The sequence below is a fragment of the Microtus pennsylvanicus genome, chromosome 22 (assembly GCF_037038515.1).
Source record: "Microtus pennsylvanicus isolate mMicPen1 chromosome 22, mMicPen1.hap1, whole genome shotgun sequence".
NCBI classification, from domain to species: domain Eukaryota; kingdom Metazoa; phylum Chordata; class Mammalia; order Rodentia; family Cricetidae; genus Microtus; species Microtus pennsylvanicus.
In genome coordinates, this window is record NC_134600.1 from 13,290,209 (window position 1) to 13,311,242 (window position 21,034).

The following is a 21,034-nucleotide window of genomic DNA, read 5'->3' on the forward strand; positions in this document are numbered from 1 at the left end:
CTTCAAATTGAGTTTGAGCACCAATGTATTAGCTCAGGGGGAAAGGACTGTTGTGTGTAAGACTAGAAACTTATCTTCAATTTCTATAGAACATCAAGCTGTGGTATTAGATACACAGATGTTTGCTGATTCTCATACATTATTACATCCATATCATATAAATGAAAATCTTTAAATACACACATGAATTATTTAATGTTTCTTATAATCTCATTTATTAGTCATTTTAACGTTTACATTGTTAAATTCTCTTGAAAACCCAGCACACTGGAAGTTCATCATCTACCCTTGGACTAGTACTCAAGAGTAAGACAAACGAGCATCATGGGTTCAAATGTATCCCTGAATCACTACTGACATCCAAGGTAAGACGAATAACAAATAACAAAATCTCAAGGGAATTTGTGAAAAGATGAAAATCAAAACCAGAAGCACAAACCACCACCCTATGTGTAAAGCATCATCAAACATGGCCTGATATTTCAATAACCAATGGGAAAATTATATGATGGAGGTTCCATTATATACATTACAGTAGAATAATACCTATCACTAGGTACAGACAGAAGATAAACAAAAGTCATCGAAGAAATACAAGATCTACAAAATAAACTTCACTAAATGGATTTGTATACAGCACACTTTAGTGACTCCCTCAAATATTTTAAAATAGAAACCACAATACAATAATATCCATCAGACTTGACTGAATATGGTATGTAATTTACTTCCTTAAATGCTACGATGAAAAATAATTATTCTTGAAGCTAAAGAAATCTGTGATGTTTAATGTTATTAACAAAATTTTTTCATGAATAGGAATGTCTTCTTTATGAGTTTGTTCCTATTGCAGACTGAAAAGTGACCCAAGTAGAATTTAAAACATTTATAGCACTAGAGTCATGGAAAGGTGACTAAGAAATGTTCATTCCCATGACTAAAATCAAAATTTTAACAGCTTCCTGTAAGTCCTGCTACAAGAAGTGTTAATTTTCTCAAGATACAGATTGCACATTCAAATAGACACACACACACAACACCACATAATTACAATTAAAACAACTTTTTAATCAGTTTTTCACTCATAAACATATTTCTCCTGTAAGCATGCATTACACTAAATGAGGAGTTGGGGCATTTTACAGCTCACTTACAGAGTTTTTCTTCATGAATTGGTTCATGAAAGAGAAAGCAAGTTTAAGCTTGAAGCAAGAATAACTAGTCCTGCCGGGCGATGGTGGCACATGCCTTTAATCCCAGCACTCGAGAGGCAGAGGCAGGTGGATCTCTGTGAGTTCGAGACCAGCCTGGTCTACAGAGCTAGTTCCAGGACAGGCTCCAAAACCACAGAGAAACCCTGTCTCGAAAAAACCAAAAAAACAAAAAAAAAAAAACAAAAAAACTAGTCCTTCTAAATGGTGGTATCATTTGGGAAGATTTAGGACATGCTGTCCTGCTGAAGGAAATATGTCACTAAGTGTAGGTTATGAGAATTTACATCCACACACCAGTTCCAATTCCATTCTCTGCTTCATGTGGGAGATTAAGGACGTGAGTTCTTAAGCTCCTGCTTCAGGTGCCATGTCTGACAATTTTTGCCATGGAACTTTCATGGTAATTCTCTTATCTTCTAGGACCAAGGGCTAAATAAAATGCATTTATAATTTGAAATAAAGATGATGTCACAACAAAAGGAGTGAGTACACATCCTTAAATATTTATACCTGAATTACTTATGCCTTGCAATTGAAGAGAAGTATAAAATCTAATAGGGTTTCATTATCATTCAAATTCATAGTGCAAGAGGGAATGGTACCCTTACTGTCTGAAGTCAGGAAACACCTACAGTTGTGAAGAGAAGGGTGCCACACTAGTGGAGGCAATAATGTTCCTCTCTGAGAGAGAGCCATCACAGCTGGGATCCGCTCCATTCTTCTAAGAGAGTTTCCCAGCAGAAATGTCTGTTACTGATCTGCTCCACTCCCCTAATAGATTGTCCCATAAGAGGTGTCCATTGCTGCTGTGATCCCTTGGGTTAAATGACTTTCCAAGTAGAAGTATCAATTATGTCTCAATTCAACTGCACTAGGGAGTTTCTGATCCATTCCAGTGCAAGAAGGTCTTCACAGAAATCTCAATCAAGAGATTTATTTGGGAGGGAAGAGAGTGACTGCCTCTGCCACGGTGGAAAGGGGCAGCTGCCAATTGAATGAGCATATGGCACATACAGGGCTTCTTAAAACCAGATTTCTTCCAAGGAGATTTTGAAGGTGGAAACTGGTCAGATCTCAATCGCTGAGTTGAACAAGCTGAGGCATGGGCTGGATTTTGTGCTCAGAGATTGGTTGGTTTTGTGCTCAGTTGAACAAGGGTAGAATGTGTTTCTTTGGCTCTAGTTTGAGAGCCAAAGTGTTTTTTCTTCACTGGCTTTTAGCTCTGTCTTCAGGGTGAGGTTGTGTCTAGATTCAGGGACAAAGCGTTTTCCTTTGGATCTCATTTCAGTAATAGGGTGGGATTCTTTGACCGGCTCTTTCTCCTGCCCATAGGTCTTCATAAATAGACTTTCACTGCAGTATAATTTTTGTCATGCTTTTGAAGACTACTTTTATTAAATTTAGTTTCCTTCCTTGATGGTTTATTTAATATACTTGTAAATTTTTGTGACAAAGGATTTACTGCATAGATTCTATCCATGTTTTTCTCTTATATGTGTACATTTATGCACTTGAAGATGAATAAGACATGAAAGGTTTTATCACACTGACTTCATTCATACTGTTTTTAAGCCTTTGAAGATTACTGTGATCTTCAAAGGCTTTACCACACTGAATACATCCATGGGGTTTCTCTGTTCTTTTATGCATTTGAAGATCACTGTGCTGTGCAAACCTCATACCACACTGATTACATTCAAAGAAGTTCTATCTAGGGCTGGAGAGGTGGCTCATTGGTTAAGAGCACTGCCTGCTCTTCCAAAGGTCCTGAGTTCAATTTCCAGCAACCACATGGTGGCTCACAACCATCTGTAATAAGATCTGGTGCCCTCATCTGGCCTGCAGGCATACGTGCAGACAGAATACTGAGAATACTGTATACATAATAAATAAATCTTTAAAAAAAAGAAGTTCTATCTCTGGTGAGATCTTTTATGCACTTTATGATTACCAGAAGTTGCAAATGCAATACATTTATAGGGTTTCTCTCCAGTATGTACTCTTTTATGCTTTTGAAGATTACTATGAGTTGTAAAGGCCTTACCACACTGATCACAATCATATGGTTTCTCTCCACTATGTGATCTTTTATGTGTTTGGAGATTACCAGAAGATGCAAAGGCCTTACCACACTGATTACACTCATATGGTTTTTCTCCAGTATGTGTTCTTTTATGGCATTGAAGAGCACCATTCTGTGCAAAGGCCTTACCACACTGATTACATCCATAGGGTTTCTCTCCAGTATGTGTTCTTTTATGAATTTGAAGATGACTCTGAGCTGCAAAGGCCTTACCACACTGATTACATTCATAGGGTTTTTCTCCAGTATGTGTTCTTTTATGATTTTGAAGAGTACTGCTTCGAGTAAAGGCCTTACCACAGTGATTACATTCATAGTGTTTCTCTCCAGTATGTGTTCTTTTATGTCTTTGAAGAGCACTGTCGTCAGCAAAGGCCTTAGCACACTGATTACATTCATAGGCTTTCTCTCCAGTATGTGTTCTTTTATGGCATTGAAGAGCATAATACAATGAAAAGGCCTTACCACACTGATTACATCCGTAGGGTTTCTCACCAGTATGTATTCTTTTATGGGTTTGAAGAATACTATGAACTGAAAAGGCCTTACCACAGTGATTACATTTATAGGGTTTCTCTCCAGTATGTACTCTTTTATGCTTTTGAAGATTACTATGAGTTGTAAAGGCCTTACCACACTGATCACAATCATATGGTTTCTCTCCACTATGTGATCTTTTATGCATTTGGAGATTACTAGAAGATGCAAAGGCCTTACCACACTGATTACACTCATATGGTTTTTCTCCAGTGTGTGTTCTTTTATGGTATTGAAGAGCACAATACTGTGAAAAGGCCTTACCACACTGATTACATCCGTAGGGTTTCTCTCCAGTATGTATTCTTTTATGGGTTTGAAGAATACTATGAACTGAAAAGGCCTTACCGCAGTGATTACATTTATAGGGTTTCTCTCCAGTATGTACTCTTTTATGGTTTTGAAGAATACTATGAGTTGTAAAGGCCTTACCACACTGATCACAATCATATGGTTTCTCTCCACTATGTGTTCTTTTATGCGTTTGGAGCTTACCAGAAGATGCAAAGGCCTTACCACACTGATTACATCCATAGGGTTTCTCTCCAGTATGTGTTCTTTTATGAATTTGAAGGTGACTCTGAGCTGCAAAGGCCTTTCCACACTGATTACATTTATAGAGCTTCTCTCCAGTATGTGTTCTTTCATTCCCTTTTAGGTGACAGTCATATGTCAAGAGTTTACCACATTGAATATATATTGAAAGTTTCTCTCCAGTTTGAATTTTTTCAATCCTGAAAGAATAATTGACACATTTAAAAGCTTTACCACATTTAATACACTGTTGTGCCTATACGTTTGTATGAATTAATTTTATAATATGTTCCAATTATAAAGAGGAATCAGATACTAAGTTTTTATAGCTGTGTGTAAACTCATGTTTTGCTCTTTAATTAGGCACTGTTTTGCCACTTAGAAGATACCTCCAATGGTCAATTCCTTTCTTTTATGGCTTACCTTTTTACCTTCACAGAAACTTTTTTCTTTCTTTTTTTTTTTTTTTTTTTAGTTTTTTCGAGACAGGGTTTCTCTGTAGCTTTGGAGCCTGTCCTGGCACTAGCTCTTGTAGACCAGGCTGGCCTCGAACTCACAGAGATCCACCTGCCTCTGCCTCCCGAGTGCTGGGATTAAAGGCGTGCGCCACCACCGCCCGGCCAGAAACTTTTTTCTATATGATGTTTGATACATGTGTGAAGAGAACTGGATAAACTCAGAGCTTTAACATACATGAATTCTCCTTTACTGTGAATCATATTGCATATGCTATGTGAACTAGGACACCCAGAATTATTTGCACAGTTCTAGAACTCATTGATCTTTTTTGCAGTCTGAGTTTGTTCATGTATTAACAATGATGGTGGAAAACCAAATATTTGTATACTTGAATCAAATTCTACAAATTTACTCAACTTGGGGACTACTGGTTACCTAATTGTTCTTAGAGAGTGGTATGTTATATCTGTCTATATCCATATGCTAATACACTTATATCAAGAATAATATATGGTATACATAGTAAAGAAGAATAACAAATAAAAGATTTCCACATTGAATTCTCAGCATTTTCTTGCTGTTCCTCACAGACTTGTGGTATAGATATCAAGGTTTCTGTAGAACAACTGCCACTTGACTCAACTCTAACTGCTTCTCTCACTAAACTTATTACAGTCACAAGAAGTGTATGAGTAATACAAGATTTACTATGGGTTATTGGTTTAGTACAAAGTTTTGCAGATATACTTATCATCTCTTCATATACCTTTTGTATTATGAGTAGCAAGAAAGAAATTTATTTGCAGATCTACAACAAAGCTCTCATGGTACTATGCCTCACAAGGTGATATCTTACTAGTCATTGCTTTCTTGACTTCTTCCTTAAAAGAATGTCATTCAAATGCAACTCACATATATGAAATATGGATTTGTAAAAATTTGATAACCATTAGTGCACTTAAAACTGTGCTTATCTATTTTGCTTTAGACCAAAACTTTCAGGACACAAAAGTTTCATCAGAGGCACATATTTATCAGCTTGCACATGAAAATTACCTTTCATTTCTTCTAGAAAATGGAGAGTGTTCTGTAGTATTATGGTCTTCCCAAATGCATCCTAAAATATAATACCAGAAAATGTATGTTATATTATTGAAAATTGTGCAGTAGTTAAGGTGTTATCTTAAGGGACGCTTAGAACTATGACTGCTTTATTCAACCCATTCTTATTATTTTTAAATCAAATTACAGAAGACCATCATTAACCAAGAAAAAGTTGTTCCCCCCCCCTTTTTTTTCGAGACAGGGTTTCTCTGTGGCTTTGGAGCCTGTTCTGGAACTAGCTCTTGTAGACCAGGCTGGCGTCAAACTCACAGAGATCCACCTGCCTCTGCCTCCTGAGTGCTGGGATTAAAGGCGTGTGCCACCACCACCCGACTGCCCCCCTTATTTTGAATCATGAAGGAAATTTACTTTTACCTATAGTAGCAAGGTTCCTGTAGGTTTCCAGCATCACATCTTTGTAGAGATTCTTCTGGGACAGATCCAGCAAATCCCACTCTTCCCGAGTGAAGCTGATATGCACATCATCATAGGTCACTGCCGTCTAAAATATTTCATTCATGTGTATAATAGAAGTATGATGGTGACAATATTGTAAATGTATACTTCTTTAACAGTATAGTCATAAAATTCTGGTGTTCAACACTAACATTTCATGACACAGACAGTCATGAAGGAAACTGAATATGAGAGTCACCCCTGTCATTTCTGTACCTTTTGAATGGGATACCACCTTACAGCCGAACTATTAATAGAGACAGCCAAGGAAACAGATCAACCGGACATAGTACACTGAGAAAATTGTATAAAGAAATACTAATTACAAAATAGAAAAACCCAGTGGACAAACTAGGTGTATTGACTCATCCCTTTAAGCACAGCACTCAGAAAGCACAGGTGTGTATATTTGTCTCTGAGTTGAATGCCAACCAAATCTATAAAATCAGTCCATGACAGGTAGAAGTACACATTAAGCCCCAGTCTCCATAGTAAAAATCAGTGAAACAAACAAAGCAGATAGAAAAAAATTCAGAGCTGTTTACTGAAGTTCCTACAGAGAATTATGCATTCACTCCAGTTCTGTGTTCATCTCCCAGACAGCTGAAGTGTTCTATTTTATACTACAATCCCAAAAACATTTTATAAAAAGGTACTTTATGTTTAAAATAATTACAAATGGACAGATCAAAAACATTAGCAATATAAATGTTGGTCATAACAAATTAACACAGGTCTGGAAATAGGGCTGAGTACTACTGAGCTCTTCCTGGTCTTGAAAGAGGTGGGCACAAATGCCAGTACTTACATGGGGATCACAACTATTTATTATTCTAAGTTCAGGATTTCTGAGAAGCTTTGATCACTCTGATGACCAAGTACCCATAAGGTATATATCCATGCAGACCCATAAAATAGGCAAATTGAGTGAAAAAATAAAAGCAAGCTAATCAAGCAGAAAGAAGTTCATGCACCTGCAATTCAATGACTCAGATTGCGGCCGGGCGGTGGTGGCGCATGCCTTTAATCCCAGCACTTGGGAGGGAGAGGCAGGTGGATCACTGTGAGTTCGAGACCAGCCTGGTTTACAAGAGCTAGTTCCAGGACAGGCTCCAAAGCCACAGAGAAACCCTGTCTCGAAAAACCAAAAAAGACTCAGATTTCTCAGGTAGTATTAATGTCATGAATAAATGGCATCCTGGGAATCAGAATTTAAAATTCAAGGTATGTGTGAAGCTGCATATGCTTGATATGTTAAAAGCCTACATTCAGGGTCATCATCCAACAACATAAAAACAAAACCATGAATGAAGCCCCCCTCACTTTACTTTGAGGAATTTGGAGCCACACATCAAAGGTTATTCAGACAAGCAAACAAAACAATTAAAACTACAGGCTACAAACTCCTTAGCCCTGAACAGCAACTGTTTCTTCTATATTTTCTGTGATTTACAGATCAAGCCTATAACGATGATAAAAGCATTTCAGTGTAAGTGGGAAGTTGGCTGATTAATTCCAACCACAACACAGTAGACATAAAAGTCAGAAAATTAGTTAACGATATTGATACTCATCACATACAATGAGGAATTTCATCTTGAAAGCCTTTTTTACTGAAGATTCATAGGAAATTGAAAGGCCACCAAGGAGAGAAACATGATCTTTTCTGGGAGGTTGTTCATTCAATGAACTGCACAGACTGAACAAAAGAAAGTGACCCAGGAGAGCAGACCAAAAAAGCAGGCCAAGAGGGAGGGCAAAGATAGTCTTCAGAGGTGTTGCTCTCTCAAACACAAGTAGGCCAAAAACAGGTCTCAAAAACAAAAACAGCTACTTTAAGGATTGGGCCAAGAGGCGAAGACACTGCTGGCACCAATTGAAGGATGAGATGGGTAGGCACCAATGCAAGATTTCGTCCAACAACATAGAAAGCAACATGGTAACACCAGAACCCAGTGGTCATACAACAAGAAGATTTGATCATCCTAACCCAGAAGAAGTAAAAGAAAATGATTTTCAATGTAACTTTGTGAGTATGATGAGGAAATTAAAATTCCCTTAAAGAAATTGATGAAAACATAAACAAAAACTTGGAAGACATCAATAAATCTATCAAAGAAACCCAAGAAACCAAGAAAAAAAAACAATCAACCAGGTGAAGCGAACAACTTAAGACTTGAAGACTGGGGTGGGCAGTGGTGGTGCACATGCCTTTAATCCCAGCACTTGGGAGGTAGAGGGAGGTGGATCTCTGTGAATTCAAGTACAGCCTGGTCTTCAAGAGCTAGTTCTAAGACAGGCTTCAGTGCTACAGAGAAACCCTGTCTTAAAAAATCAAAATAAAAAAAAAGACTTGAAGACTAAAACAGAGGCAATAAAGAAAACACAAATGAAGGGAATTCTGTATATGGAAAATCTGGTTAAACAAATGGGAAGTATAGCAGGAAGTGTAACCAACATAATACAAGAGATAGAAGAGAGAATCTCAGGTGCTGAAGATACTATATAGGAAATAGATTTATTGGTCAAGGAAAACAATAACTCCAACAAATTCCTTACACAAAATATCCTGGATATCTGGGACACCATGAAAAAATCCAAATCTAAGAATAATAGGGATAGAAGAAAGAGAAGAACACCAACTCAAAGGCACAGAAAATATATTCAACAAAAAAATATCATAGAAGAAAACTTTTCCAACCCAAAGAAGGATATACCTATGAAGGTACAAGAATGAAGGTACCATCAATGGAGAAAACAAGGTATTCCATGACAAAACAATATTTAAACAATACTTGTCCACACAAATCCAGTCATGCAGGAAGTACTAGAGGGGAAACTCCAACCCAAGGAAGCTAACTATAAACACAGAAAACAGATAACCTGACATCTGCAAACACCAAAGAAGAGAAACAAACATCACTACTTCCGAAACAAAACAGGAACTAGCAATCACTGATCATTTATATCTCTTACTATCAACAGACACAATTTGCCTATAAAAAGGCACAAGCTTAGACAATGAATCCAAAAGCAGGATCCATCCTTTTGCTTTATAAAAGAAACAAACCTAAACCTCAAAGACAAACATTGCCTAAGACTAAAGTGTTGGGAAAAGGTTTTCAAATCACATGGACCTAAGCAACACACTAAGATAGGTATCCTAGACATGCACAGTTCAGGGTTTAGTAGTATATTTCATGTTTCATACAGATAATCCATATTCAAAATGACAAGACATTTTCTCTTTGAATTATTTGGTATTCCCTGTTAACTTACACTGCAAACCTAAAAATGTGGGAAGCATGACTGGAGAGGCCTAATTTTTATAAACAAATAATAGTTATAAAAATGCAAAGCTAGCTGGGCGGTGGTGGTGCACGCCTTTAATCCCAGCACTCAGGAGGCAGACGCAGGCGGTTCTCTGTGTGTTCAAGGCCAGCCTGGTCTACAAAGGGAGTTCCAGGACAGGCTCCAAAGCTACAGAGAAACCCTGTCTCGAGAAACCAAAAAAAAAAAAAATAATAAATAAATAAAAATAAAAAAAATAAAAACGCAAAGCTGCTGCTACATGCAGCCTTGTTGAATCAGTATATCATTCCTGTAGCAATTTCTGTCACATTATATTGTGTATAAAATTGTTCTATAGAAATTAAATGATTTAAAACTCATATGAGGGGCTGGAGAGATGGCTCAGTGGTTGGGAGCACTGCCTGCTCTTCCAGGGGTCCTGAGTTCAATTCCCAGCAACCACATGGTGGCTCACAACCATCTGTAATGAGATCTGGTGCCTTCTTCTGGCCTGCAGGCATACAGGCAGACAAAATACTGTAATACATAATAAATAAATAGATATTTAAAAAAAACTCATATGAAATATTTAATGCTTTCAGCCTGCTTTATGGCTGGTTTTGTTATTTGATGTGCTAATTTGGAAACTTAATTCACATTCAAGCAGTCTGTATAGATAACTAAACCCCAGTTAAGTATTTTGTAATTTCAGGGTGCTACGCCATGCTTGGGATGTTGTTTAAAAGAAAAAAAATATAGGTAACATATTTCACATTTCTGTACCTTTATCTTCTAAGTAAATCTGTGGATGATTTAATGAGGAGGGAATGAACCTGTTTCTTTTACTCACATGCCACGGACACACTTGTGGTTAAAGTGAGTTGATAATGTGGTGTAAAGGATGGTTGTCACCAACTCAATTCTTTATGATCTCTAATGAAAAATACATTTTGTATACAGTTAATTCTGTAAACAGATGCATGTTCATAATATCTATTATGGTTTTGTAAACTTAATCTAGTATATTTTAGATATTTTACTTTTTCCCTCTTGGGAAATACATTTAGTATAGTGTAGAAAAATACTTCATGACATATTCATATAAGGTAAGATAACTTTTCATACATAAACAGGAAATTTGCTGTAGAAAATTCTTTAAATGAAACATTTAATCTAGGACATCAATTTAATCTGTTCCTTGAATCTATTTTTATGTGGCTCTTGAGAATATATCCCAAAAAAATCCATTGTACTAAAAATAATTTGAGTACTGACAAACTTCTTGAAGTACGTATATATAAAATCACAAAACTTGTATTCATTCTCTTCTGTGATATGTTGTTCTACAGTCCAGAATGGCTTTTGCACCATTTTTAAAACCAGTTTTCCCCTTTGATGTTGGTACCACAGTTGCTATAAATGACTACAGCTTTAGGGGTTAAATATTTTGTTAGTGGAGATACAACCAATACACTAAATTATGATAAAACTTTCTGACTGGATAATAGGTAAATATAGTTGGGCTATATTCAAAATTATTTTATTACCAAAACCATATCATTTGTTTTATTGGAAAAAAAGGAAAATGGCTTGTTTTTACTGCTGGGTCATGTTTTGTGTAGTAAAGAAGAAATTCTTTGGTCAATATTGTTATCTTTGTGTTTCAATGTTAAGGTTTCCTCATGCGTATTATAGTAAATCAATGATTTTCAAAAAAAGAAATGAACAATATTCTGAATAGGTATCACATACCAAAATTAAATCAAGACCAGGTGAATAATTTAAATCAACCTATAACCTGCAAGGAAAGAGAAGCCATTCAACCAAAAAAAAGCCCAGGGCCAGAGAGTGTCAGTGTAGAATTCCATCAGAACTAAGACCTAATAACAATACTCCTCAAGGGGGTCCACATAATAAAAACAGAAGGAACAATGCCAAACCCCTTTTATGATGATACAGTTACCCCAATACCAAAATCATGCAAAGATACAACCAAGAATGAGAATTACAGACCCATCTCACTGATGAATATAGATGCAAAAATACTCAATAAAATACTAGCAAATAGGGCTGGAGAGATGGCTCAGTGGTTAAGAGCATTGCCTGCTCTTCCAAAGGTCCTGAGTTCAATTCCCAGCAACCACATGGTGGTTCACAACCATCTGTAAAGAGGTCTGGTGCCCTCTTCTGGCCTTCAGGCATACACACAGACAGAATGTTGTATACATAATAAATAAATAAATTTTTAAGAAAAAATACTAGCAAATAAAACCCAAGAACACAGCAAAAAATCCTCTACCATGATGAAGTCAGCTTCATCTCAGAGATGCAAAAATTGTTCAAAATACAAAAATCCATTAAGAATCCTGCCCTCAGCCAGGCGATGGTGGCACAAGCCAGGCGATGGTGGCGAACGCCTTTAATCCCAGCATTCAGGAGGCAGAGGCAGGCGGATCTCTGTGAGTTCAAGACCAGCCTAGTCTACAGAGCTAGTTCCAGGACAGGCTCCAAAGCCACAGAGAAACCCTGTCTCGAAAAACCAAAAAAAAAAAAAAAAAAAGAAAATCAAAAACAACAACAAAAAAACAAAAAAAAAGAATCCTGCCCTCTTTAAGTTCCTTTGCTGACATCCTTTAATACTGAACAAAAATATGACAATATAAGCCACGTTAACGCTTTTCTCCCACTAGTACTCTTGATTGCTAAGGTTTCCCAGAATCCCTCAGTGGCCAGGGCCACCCAGCTGGGACTCACAATATTAGCAGATCCTCTACTGGAGGATCAGAGATCAAATTACTCAGACAGCATAGTTCTTCCATGTCCGTTCTTTCAGCCCAGCAGACAGGGCCCCAGTTTACAAAGGTTGTATTTAGCACACATTATTCCATTCCCCTACAGTACATCCTCTTCCTCATCCAAAGTAGAGGATCCTTTGTGTGCACATTCCATTGCACACTCACTTTCCAGTGCATCCATCCCATTGCATCAGAGATGGGAAATCCTACAGACATACAACAGTCACATTCATAAAGTAACTCCTGTTACTGTGTAACTGTGGTTACTTTGTAACTGTTGTTAAAGAAAAACACACCATGAATTAGAAAACAATCCGGGCATATTTGGGTTTGGAGAATGTAAATATAATGTGGATATCATCTCAAAAATTATTTTGAAAACTTGAAATAGACTTTATGGCCATGTGCTCCAGAGACTAGGGTTTTGTATTAGAGCATGTTAAAGATTTCTCATATATTTTCTCTAAAGATGAACATCTTAATGAAGAAATGTAACAGTCCTCCTGTTAAGCAGGGCCACAACTACTCTACATTTCTTCTTCATTGACAAGTCAAGGCCAAACCTGTGAGAAGTTGCAGAACTGTTTTCTCAGCACTGGGCAGCAGAGGCAAGATTAGGTGTTCAAAATGATTCTCAATTATATAGCATGAGGCAAGCCTAAACATTAGGAGACAATGTTCTACACAGAAGTCAAAATCAACATCACCTGAGAGAAATAAAATGCCACTATTAATAACTTTGAGACATTGGAGAACAAAAACAGAAATAAGAGCAGATACACAAAAATATCTGAAAATGACACCAATAAGTGACTTTCAAATGATAAACATACTGCACTCTTGAGATTAAATAAAATTTTCTATATTGACTTTGAAACAGAGTAGGCCTTTCTATAAAAGAGGGGATGTCATTAATAAGAGATAGATTAATGGTTTCCATATACATATGTTGGCTACTGAGGTCAGTAACCTGACACATAAAGTTAGTCAATGGTCTGTTTCTCAAATCTCTAAGCAGACATAACTGTGTCAAGCAAGATCAACTATATATACATATATACATATATTTGGATTTTTTTCGAGACAGGTTTTCTCCATAGCTTTTTGGTTCCTGTCCTGGAACTAGCTCTTGTAGACCAGGCTGGCCTCGAACTCACAGAGATCCGCCTGCCTCTGCCTCCACAGTGCTGGGATTAAAGGCGTGTGCCACCATCACCTGGCAAGATCAACCATATTTGCATAGAATTATTGCCTAATTGCCTATCCTTAACTAGCTTTTGTGGACCAGGCTGGCCTTGAACGAATAGCCAGCCTTTGCCTCCCTAGTGCTGGGATTAAAGGCCTGTGCCACCTCTGCCAGCCAGGAACTTTTTCATAATGGTGGCTCTAATAGTTGATTGCCTCCACTCTTGCCCCTGCAGTGTACACAATAAACTATTCCTCCTGCTGTGGTCTGAAGACAGAAGGAATGCTCAATATACAAATCCTTTCCCTGCAACTGCAATGCATAGTCAACTACATGACTCAAATGCATAATTTTATTTTATTTATTATTATTATTATTTTCTTTTTGGTTTTTAGAGACAGGGTTTCTCTGTGGCTTTGGAGCCTGTACTGGAACTAGCCCTGTAGACCAGGCTAGTCTCGAACTCACAGAGATCCGCCTGCCTCTGCCTCCCAAGTGCTGGGATTAAAGGCATGCACCACCGCCCGGCCATCAAATGCATAATTTTAAAACTGTGAGGTGGTACAGTATTTTTTTTAGGAATTTTGAAAGTCTAATGTCCAGGACAGCAAGGCCATTGCCCTGGACAGCAGAAGACCAAGGCCACCTGGGTCAAAATAAGAGCACTTGTCTCAGAAACTATTTTTCTAACAGGATAGAGATGGAGCTGTTCTAGAATTAATATGCCTTTCCATTGAGAAATCAATTCACACACCTAAGAGATTAATAAAGAAAAACCTCTTTAAAGATGGTAGACATCAATCTCTGGCTAGAGCTCAAAGAGGAGCCAGCTAGACAGATTCCACATTTGCTGTTGTCCTTAAGCCTCCTTTAGGTTTAGGCTCTAGGTTACACTTTGAACAATTGAAATAGAAACAGGCACCTTGCCAGGCTAGACATTTAGGCAGATAGCGGAGTTACAGAGCAAAGGTATTCCCAGGGTAATTTCTTCATTACACTGGTAACAGGAATCAGCAGGTCATGCTTCAGTGACAGGGTCCTGAGGTGAAGGTCACAGGGGATGAGAAAGATAGGAAAACTAAAATGTAAAAAAGATAAAAATTGCGGGGCAGTGGTGGCGCACGCCTTTAATCCCAGCACTAGGGGGGCAGAGACAGGCAGATCTCTGCAAGTTTGAGGCCAGCCTGGTCTACAAGAGCTAGTTCCAGGACAGGAACCAAAAAGCTGTGGAAAAACGCTGTCTCGAAAATCAAAAAAAAAAAAAAAAAAAAAAAAAAAAGCTGGGCGGCGGTGGCACAGGCCTTTAATCCCAGCATTTGGGAGGCAGAGGCTGGCAAATATATGTGAGTTCGAGACCAGCCTGATCTACAAGAGCTGGTTCCAGGACAGTCTCCAAAACCACAGAGAAACCCTGTCTTTAAAAACAAAAAAACAAAAACAAAAAAAGATAAAAAGCTAGGGTGGGAAGGTCTTACAGATTTCTAGTAAGCATCTTGCTGGGCATTGGTGGCACACACCCTTGCTGAGCCAAGTGATCTCTGTGAGTTCAAGGACAGCCTGATCTATCCAGCGAGTTCCAGAATTGTCAGGACACTCCTATGGAGAAACTTTTTCTCAAAAAAAATTTTTAAAAAAGGAGAAGAGAAGCTAGAGAGATGGCTCAGGTGTTAAGAAAATTGTCTCATCTTCCAAAGGTCCCAAGCAACCACATGATGGCTCACACCATCTGTAATGAGGTCTGGTGCCCTCTTCTGGTCTGTAGGCATACACGCAGGCATAATAAATAAAAATAAATATTAAAAAAAAAGAGTACAGTTTAGGCCGGGTGGTGGTGGTGCTTGCCTTTAATCCCAGCACTTGGGAGGAAGAGGCTGGCGGATCTCTGGGAGTTTGAGGCCAGCCTGGTCTACAAGAGCTAGTTCCGGGACAGGCACCAAAGCTACAGAGAAACCCTGTCTCAAAAAAACAAAAAAGGAGAAGAATAGCATCTTCCAGAGGAGAAATGGAGAGAAATGGGAGAATTATAAGAAGTCAGTACAAACTATCACATGAATTTAGGAGGAGGCTACTCAAACAATTCTATACAAGGAGAACACAGGGTATCTCAAGAACTTTACTAAGAGCAGAGTGGCCATGGGACTGATAACTATAGCCCCATATTTTGGGAAGAATTGGATTCTTAGAATATGAAGCAACCCCTCCAGAAAGGCCTTGGCACCAGACCATTAGCAGCTCCCCAAAGCATATTCCTGGTTTTAGAGAAGGAGCTCTGTTTTATTATCAATACATCAGGTCCTTAGGGAAACTCACAAGGCTTAAGCCCTAGGCTGTTACTAGGTCTCTCATGATTGTTCCTTCTTCCTGAAGAGGGCATAAAAGAAAAGCATTGATTGCGCTGGAGAGGTGACTCAGTGGTTAAGAGCATTGCCTGCTCTTCCAAAGGTCCTGAGTTCAATTCCCAGCAACCACAGGGTGGCTCACAACCATCTACAATGAGGTCTGGTGCCCTCTTCTGGCCTGCAGGCATACACACAAACAGAATATGTATACATAATAAATAAATTTTAATAAAAAAACAAAAGCATTGATTGATCGGGTAACTCCTCCACACAACACTGTTTTGCATTTCAATTAAGTATCACCTGGTGTCCTATTGCCCATCTGGAAGAACTGTGATTTTCTCAAAAGGAAACTGGAACTTTAAACCACACCAGGCCTTAAAGTAGGTTAGAAACCTGGAAAGCCTCCTTTAAAAGCTTGTTGTTTTTTTTGGTATGGGGATGTGCCTGGTGTCTGGTTTTAAATCAGTGGTGACTTCTCTGTAGTAGTTTGGAAATAAATATCTGGACAATGCAATTGAACAAGTGTGCCCCAACATCCTAAATTCTAACAGCCCTGATTAAAACACATTTATCTTCTGGGTGATTTAGAGGCAGCCCTCCCTCAGCTAATTCTACTTTGTTTGACTGAACTATTTCCAAGGCATTGGAAAATCATTTATATCAGCAATTCTCCTCTTCTACATTGCGGCTTAGAAGTGCAGCGCTACCCAACAGGTGAGATGCCTTGATACCGTCCACCTAGTTAAACACAAATGGAGACTGTGTGCAAAGCTTACATGCAAAGTGCTCAATTTCAAGAAGATACTGGAGAAACTAGGCCTCTCTGAGTATGGCATATTAAAGTTGACAAGAAAAATGTTTGTACACACAGCACCCTGCTCCCAATCCTCTAAGCAGATTAAGGCCACTGCACAAATTTATTCAGAGGTCTGTCCCTAGGTCTAGGAATTAACAGGACCACGTGGGACTTCACAGCACAGGGAATCTGGCGGCAGGTTCCCACACGGATCCCGGGAGGACGCACCATGCTGTCTCCCGCACTTCACCCTCGGCTCCTCCCCATCTGGAGACAGCATTGCCCCGCTCACCATGTTGTGGTTTCTCAGCTCGCCAAAGCTCTCAGTTCATCAACTTCCTGCAGCAGCAACTTCACCACAGCAGAGGAAACAACTGAAAACTGCGTCTCAGCAAAGCCAAATCTGAAGGAGGCTGCCCGGAAGAGCCCTGCACTCCTTATGACTGGCAGGTCACCTGGAGGGCCTGATTGGCTCGGGCAGTCTGAGTGACAAGCACACTGTCCACAGGGCTGTAATGTGCTTAAATACTCAGCAGCGTGGTTCCCGACCATTTCTCCCACCCCATTCAAAGATCTTTTCTAGATAGGCCAAGGTGAGCATTTTAATAGCACTTGCCCTTGGCAACAAAAGCAGACACAGTCAAGATCTCGTACTCCACAGGAACTTCCGCTTTTTCTTCCAGGACACTCTGTGGCTAGCTGGCTTGTACTGTGCACTGTGCTTATCTAGGTGGGTGCAGTGATTTCCTGTCCCAGAGGGAAAAAGATGTCCAGAATATTAACAGCTAAAGAGAATATTAAGGTAACAAAAAAAGATGATTGTCATGGTGTTAAAAGTGTGCACTGCCACCAAGCAGTTAAAGGTGGTCCTATCATCTCAAATTATAGATTAATGGAGGTTTTTTCCCATTTAAAACCCTTTAAGTAAAATCTCTCTCAGGCATAATCAATTTTTAGGTAATCCCAGAGGTAGTATGACTACCCAAAATCAACATCTCAACAGTCAAGAGAGAAGAAATAAGAAATACTTGCCTGCAGGAGGCACAAAGTGCATGGGAGTTATTTTCAAAACAGTGTTTCTCCTCAACAAAGGAAGCATGGGGATTTTATTAGGGAATCTGAACATGCTCATGTATCTTCTACTTTTTAAAGCATGCTCAGTTAACAAATCCACTTCTGAAACAATATCACAAGGTAAAAACAGAGATATTTAGGGGCATTTTTACCTCAAAGTCGTGTAGGAACATAAGTTATCATTGGTGCTTTTAATTTTTTTTTTTTTTTTTTTTTTTTTTTTTTTTTTTTTTGGTTTTTCAAGACAGGGTTTCTCTGTGGCTTTGGAGCCTGTCCTGGAACTAGCTCTTGTAGACCAGGCTGGTCTCGAACTCACAGAGATCCGCCTGCCTCTGCCTCCCGAGTGCTGGGATTAAAGGCGTGCGCCACCACCGCCCGGCTTCATTGGTGCTTTTAATCTTAGCCATTCTGACTATTGTAAGATGCTGTCTCAGAGTCACTTTGATTTACATTTTCATGATTACTAAGAATGTTGAACATTTCCTTAAGTGACCTTAGACATTTTAGATTCTGTTCAAATTTCTCTATCGAGATCTGTATCCCACTTTTATTTGGAATATTTGGAATTTGATGTCTATTATCTTGAGTAGTTTATGTATTTTGGAGATCAGTCCTTTGTCTGATCTGGGGTTATGAAGATCTTTACCCATTCAGTGGGATGCCTTTTTATCTCATTGACTGAGTCCTTTGCTTTACAGAATCTTCTCAGTTTCAGAAGGTCTCATTTATTTATCAGTGCTCTCAGTATCTGTGCTACTGAAGTTATATTTAGGGAGCAGTTTCCTATGCCCATGCACTGAAGGCTACTTTCCACTTTGCCTCTACTATGTTCAATGTGGCCAGATTTGTATTGAGGTATTTAATCCATTTGGACTTGGGTTTGTGCATGGTGATAGATATGGATCTACTTGCATTTCTCTTCATTTTGATTTCCAGTTATGCCAGCACAATTTGCTCAAGATGCGTTCATTTTTCCATTGTATAATTTTAGCTTCTTTGTCAAAAATTAGGTGTTGATAGGTCTATGGATTCATATCTGAGTTTTTGTTTTGATTCTTTGGTCAACCTGTCTACATTTATGCCAATACCAATCTATTTTCATTACTGTAGCTCTATAATCCAGGTTTATGTTAGGCATGGGGATACCTCCAGAAGTTCCATTACTGTACAGGATACTTTGGCTATCCTGGGTGTTTTGTTTTTCACTGTTTTTTTTTTCTTTTTTAAAAATATTTATTTAGCCGGGCAGTGGTGGCACACGCCTTTAATCCCAGCACTTGGGAGGCAGAGGCACGCGGATCTCTGTGAGTTCGAGGCCAGAACAACAAGAGCTAGTTCCAGGACAGGCTCCAAAACCACATAGAAACCCTGCCTCAAAAAACCAAAAAAAAAATATTTATTTATTATTTATTTTGTATACAATATTCTTTCTGTGTGTATGCTTGCAGGCCAGAAGAGGACACTGGACCTCATTACAGATGGTTTTGAGCCACCATGTGGTTGCTGGAAATTGAACTCAGGACCTTTGGAAGAGCAGGCAATGCTCTTAACCACTGAGCCATCTCTCCAACCCCTCTACTGTTTTTTTCTGATATTAATTTGAGTAGTGTGCTTTCAAGGTCTGTGAAGAATCATGTTGGGATGTTTTAAATTATTTGTGGTTATTGTAAATGGCAATGCTCCTCTGATTTCTTTCTCAGCTTTATTATTATTTGTATATAGGAGGGCCACTGATTTTTTGAGCTGATCTTGTATCCTGATACCTTACTGAAGGTGTTTATGGGTTGTAGGAGTTTCTTGATAAGTTCTTGGGGTCACTTATTTATACTATCATATCATCTGCAAATAGCAAAAGCTTGACTTATTCCTTTTCAATTTGGATTCCCATGATCTTCTTGTGTTTTCTCTTTGACTAGCTAGAGCTTCAAGACTAAGTTTACTAGGTATGGTGAGAGAGGACAGTGTTGTATTGTTCCTGAGCTTAGTGGGATCATTTTGAGTTTCTCCCCATTTTTTGATGTTTGCTGTAGGCTTTCTGTCCATTCCTTTCATTATGTTAAGATACCTTCCTTGGCCGGGCGGCGGTGGTGCACGCTTTTAATCCCAGCACTCGGGAGGCAGAGGCAGGTGGATCTCTGTGAGTTCGAGGCCAGCCTGATCTACAAGAGCTAGTTCCAGGACAGGAACCAAAAAGCTACGGAGAAACCCTGTCTTGAAAATTCAAAAAAAAAAAGATACCTTCCTTTTATTCCTGATCTCTCTAAGACCTTTATCATGAAGGGGTGTTGGGTTTTGTCAAATGCTTCTCAGCATCTAATGAGATGATTATATTTTTTCTTTCAATTTATTTATATGGTGTTACATTGCCAGACTTTCATATATTAAAGCATTCTGCATCTCTAGGATGAAGCCAATTTCATCATGGTGACTATATTTTTGGTGTATTCATAGATTCAGTTTGTCAGTATTTCACTGGATATTTTTGCATTAATGATCATGATGGAGACTGATATGTAATTCTCCTTTTTGATACTTTGTGTGGGATTAGTATCAGGGTAACTGTAACATCATAAAATGGATATGTTTGTACTTTTTTTTTGAGACAGGGTTTCTCTGTGATTTTGGAGCCTGTCCTGGAACTAGCTCTTCTAGACCAGGCTGGTCTCGAACTCACAGAGATCCGCCTCTGCCTCCCCAGTGCTGGGATTAAAGGTGTGCGCCACCACCACCCGGCTTTTTTTGGTTTTTCTAGACAGGGTTTTTCTGTGGTTTTGGAGCCTGTCCTGGAACTAGCTCTTGTAGACCAGGCTGGTCTCGAACTCACAGAGATCCGCCTGCCTCTGCCTCCGGAGTGCTGGGATTAAAGGAGTGTGCCACCACTGCCAGGCTTAAAATCTTTTCCCGACCTTTTACTCTGAGGCATTGTCTGTCCTTGAGGTTGAGGTGTGTTTCTTATATACAGCAGGAGGATATATTCTGCTTTCATATCCATTCTCTTAGCCTGTGTGTGTCTTTTTATAGGTGAATTGAGTCCAATAATATATGGAGATATTAATAACCAGTGATTGATAGTTCCTGTCTTGGTCTGCTCTCTTGGTATTCTCTGTGCAGTAACAGTCTCTGTTTCAGAGTTCCTCTGAGGCCATGCAGGATAGAGGTTTTG

General features: G+C 38.8%; 1 protein-coding gene across 1 annotated transcript; it reads right to left on the minus strand.

Moving 5' to 3' along the window:
- Nucleotides 1–2,717: 2,717 nt before the first annotated feature.
- On the minus strand, nt 2,718–17,028 carry LOC142840070 (uncharacterized). The gene is made up of 3 exons (XM_075956548.1): nt 16,955–17,028; nt 3,190–4,568; nt 2,718–2,911 (listed from the first exon to the last, which is right to left on the minus strand). The coding sequence occupies exons 1-3, from the start codon at nt 17,026–17,028 to the stop codon at nt 2,718–2,720; spliced, it is 1,647 nt and encodes a 548-aa protein (XP_075812663.1).
- Nucleotides 17,029–21,034: the final 4,006 nt, after the last annotated feature.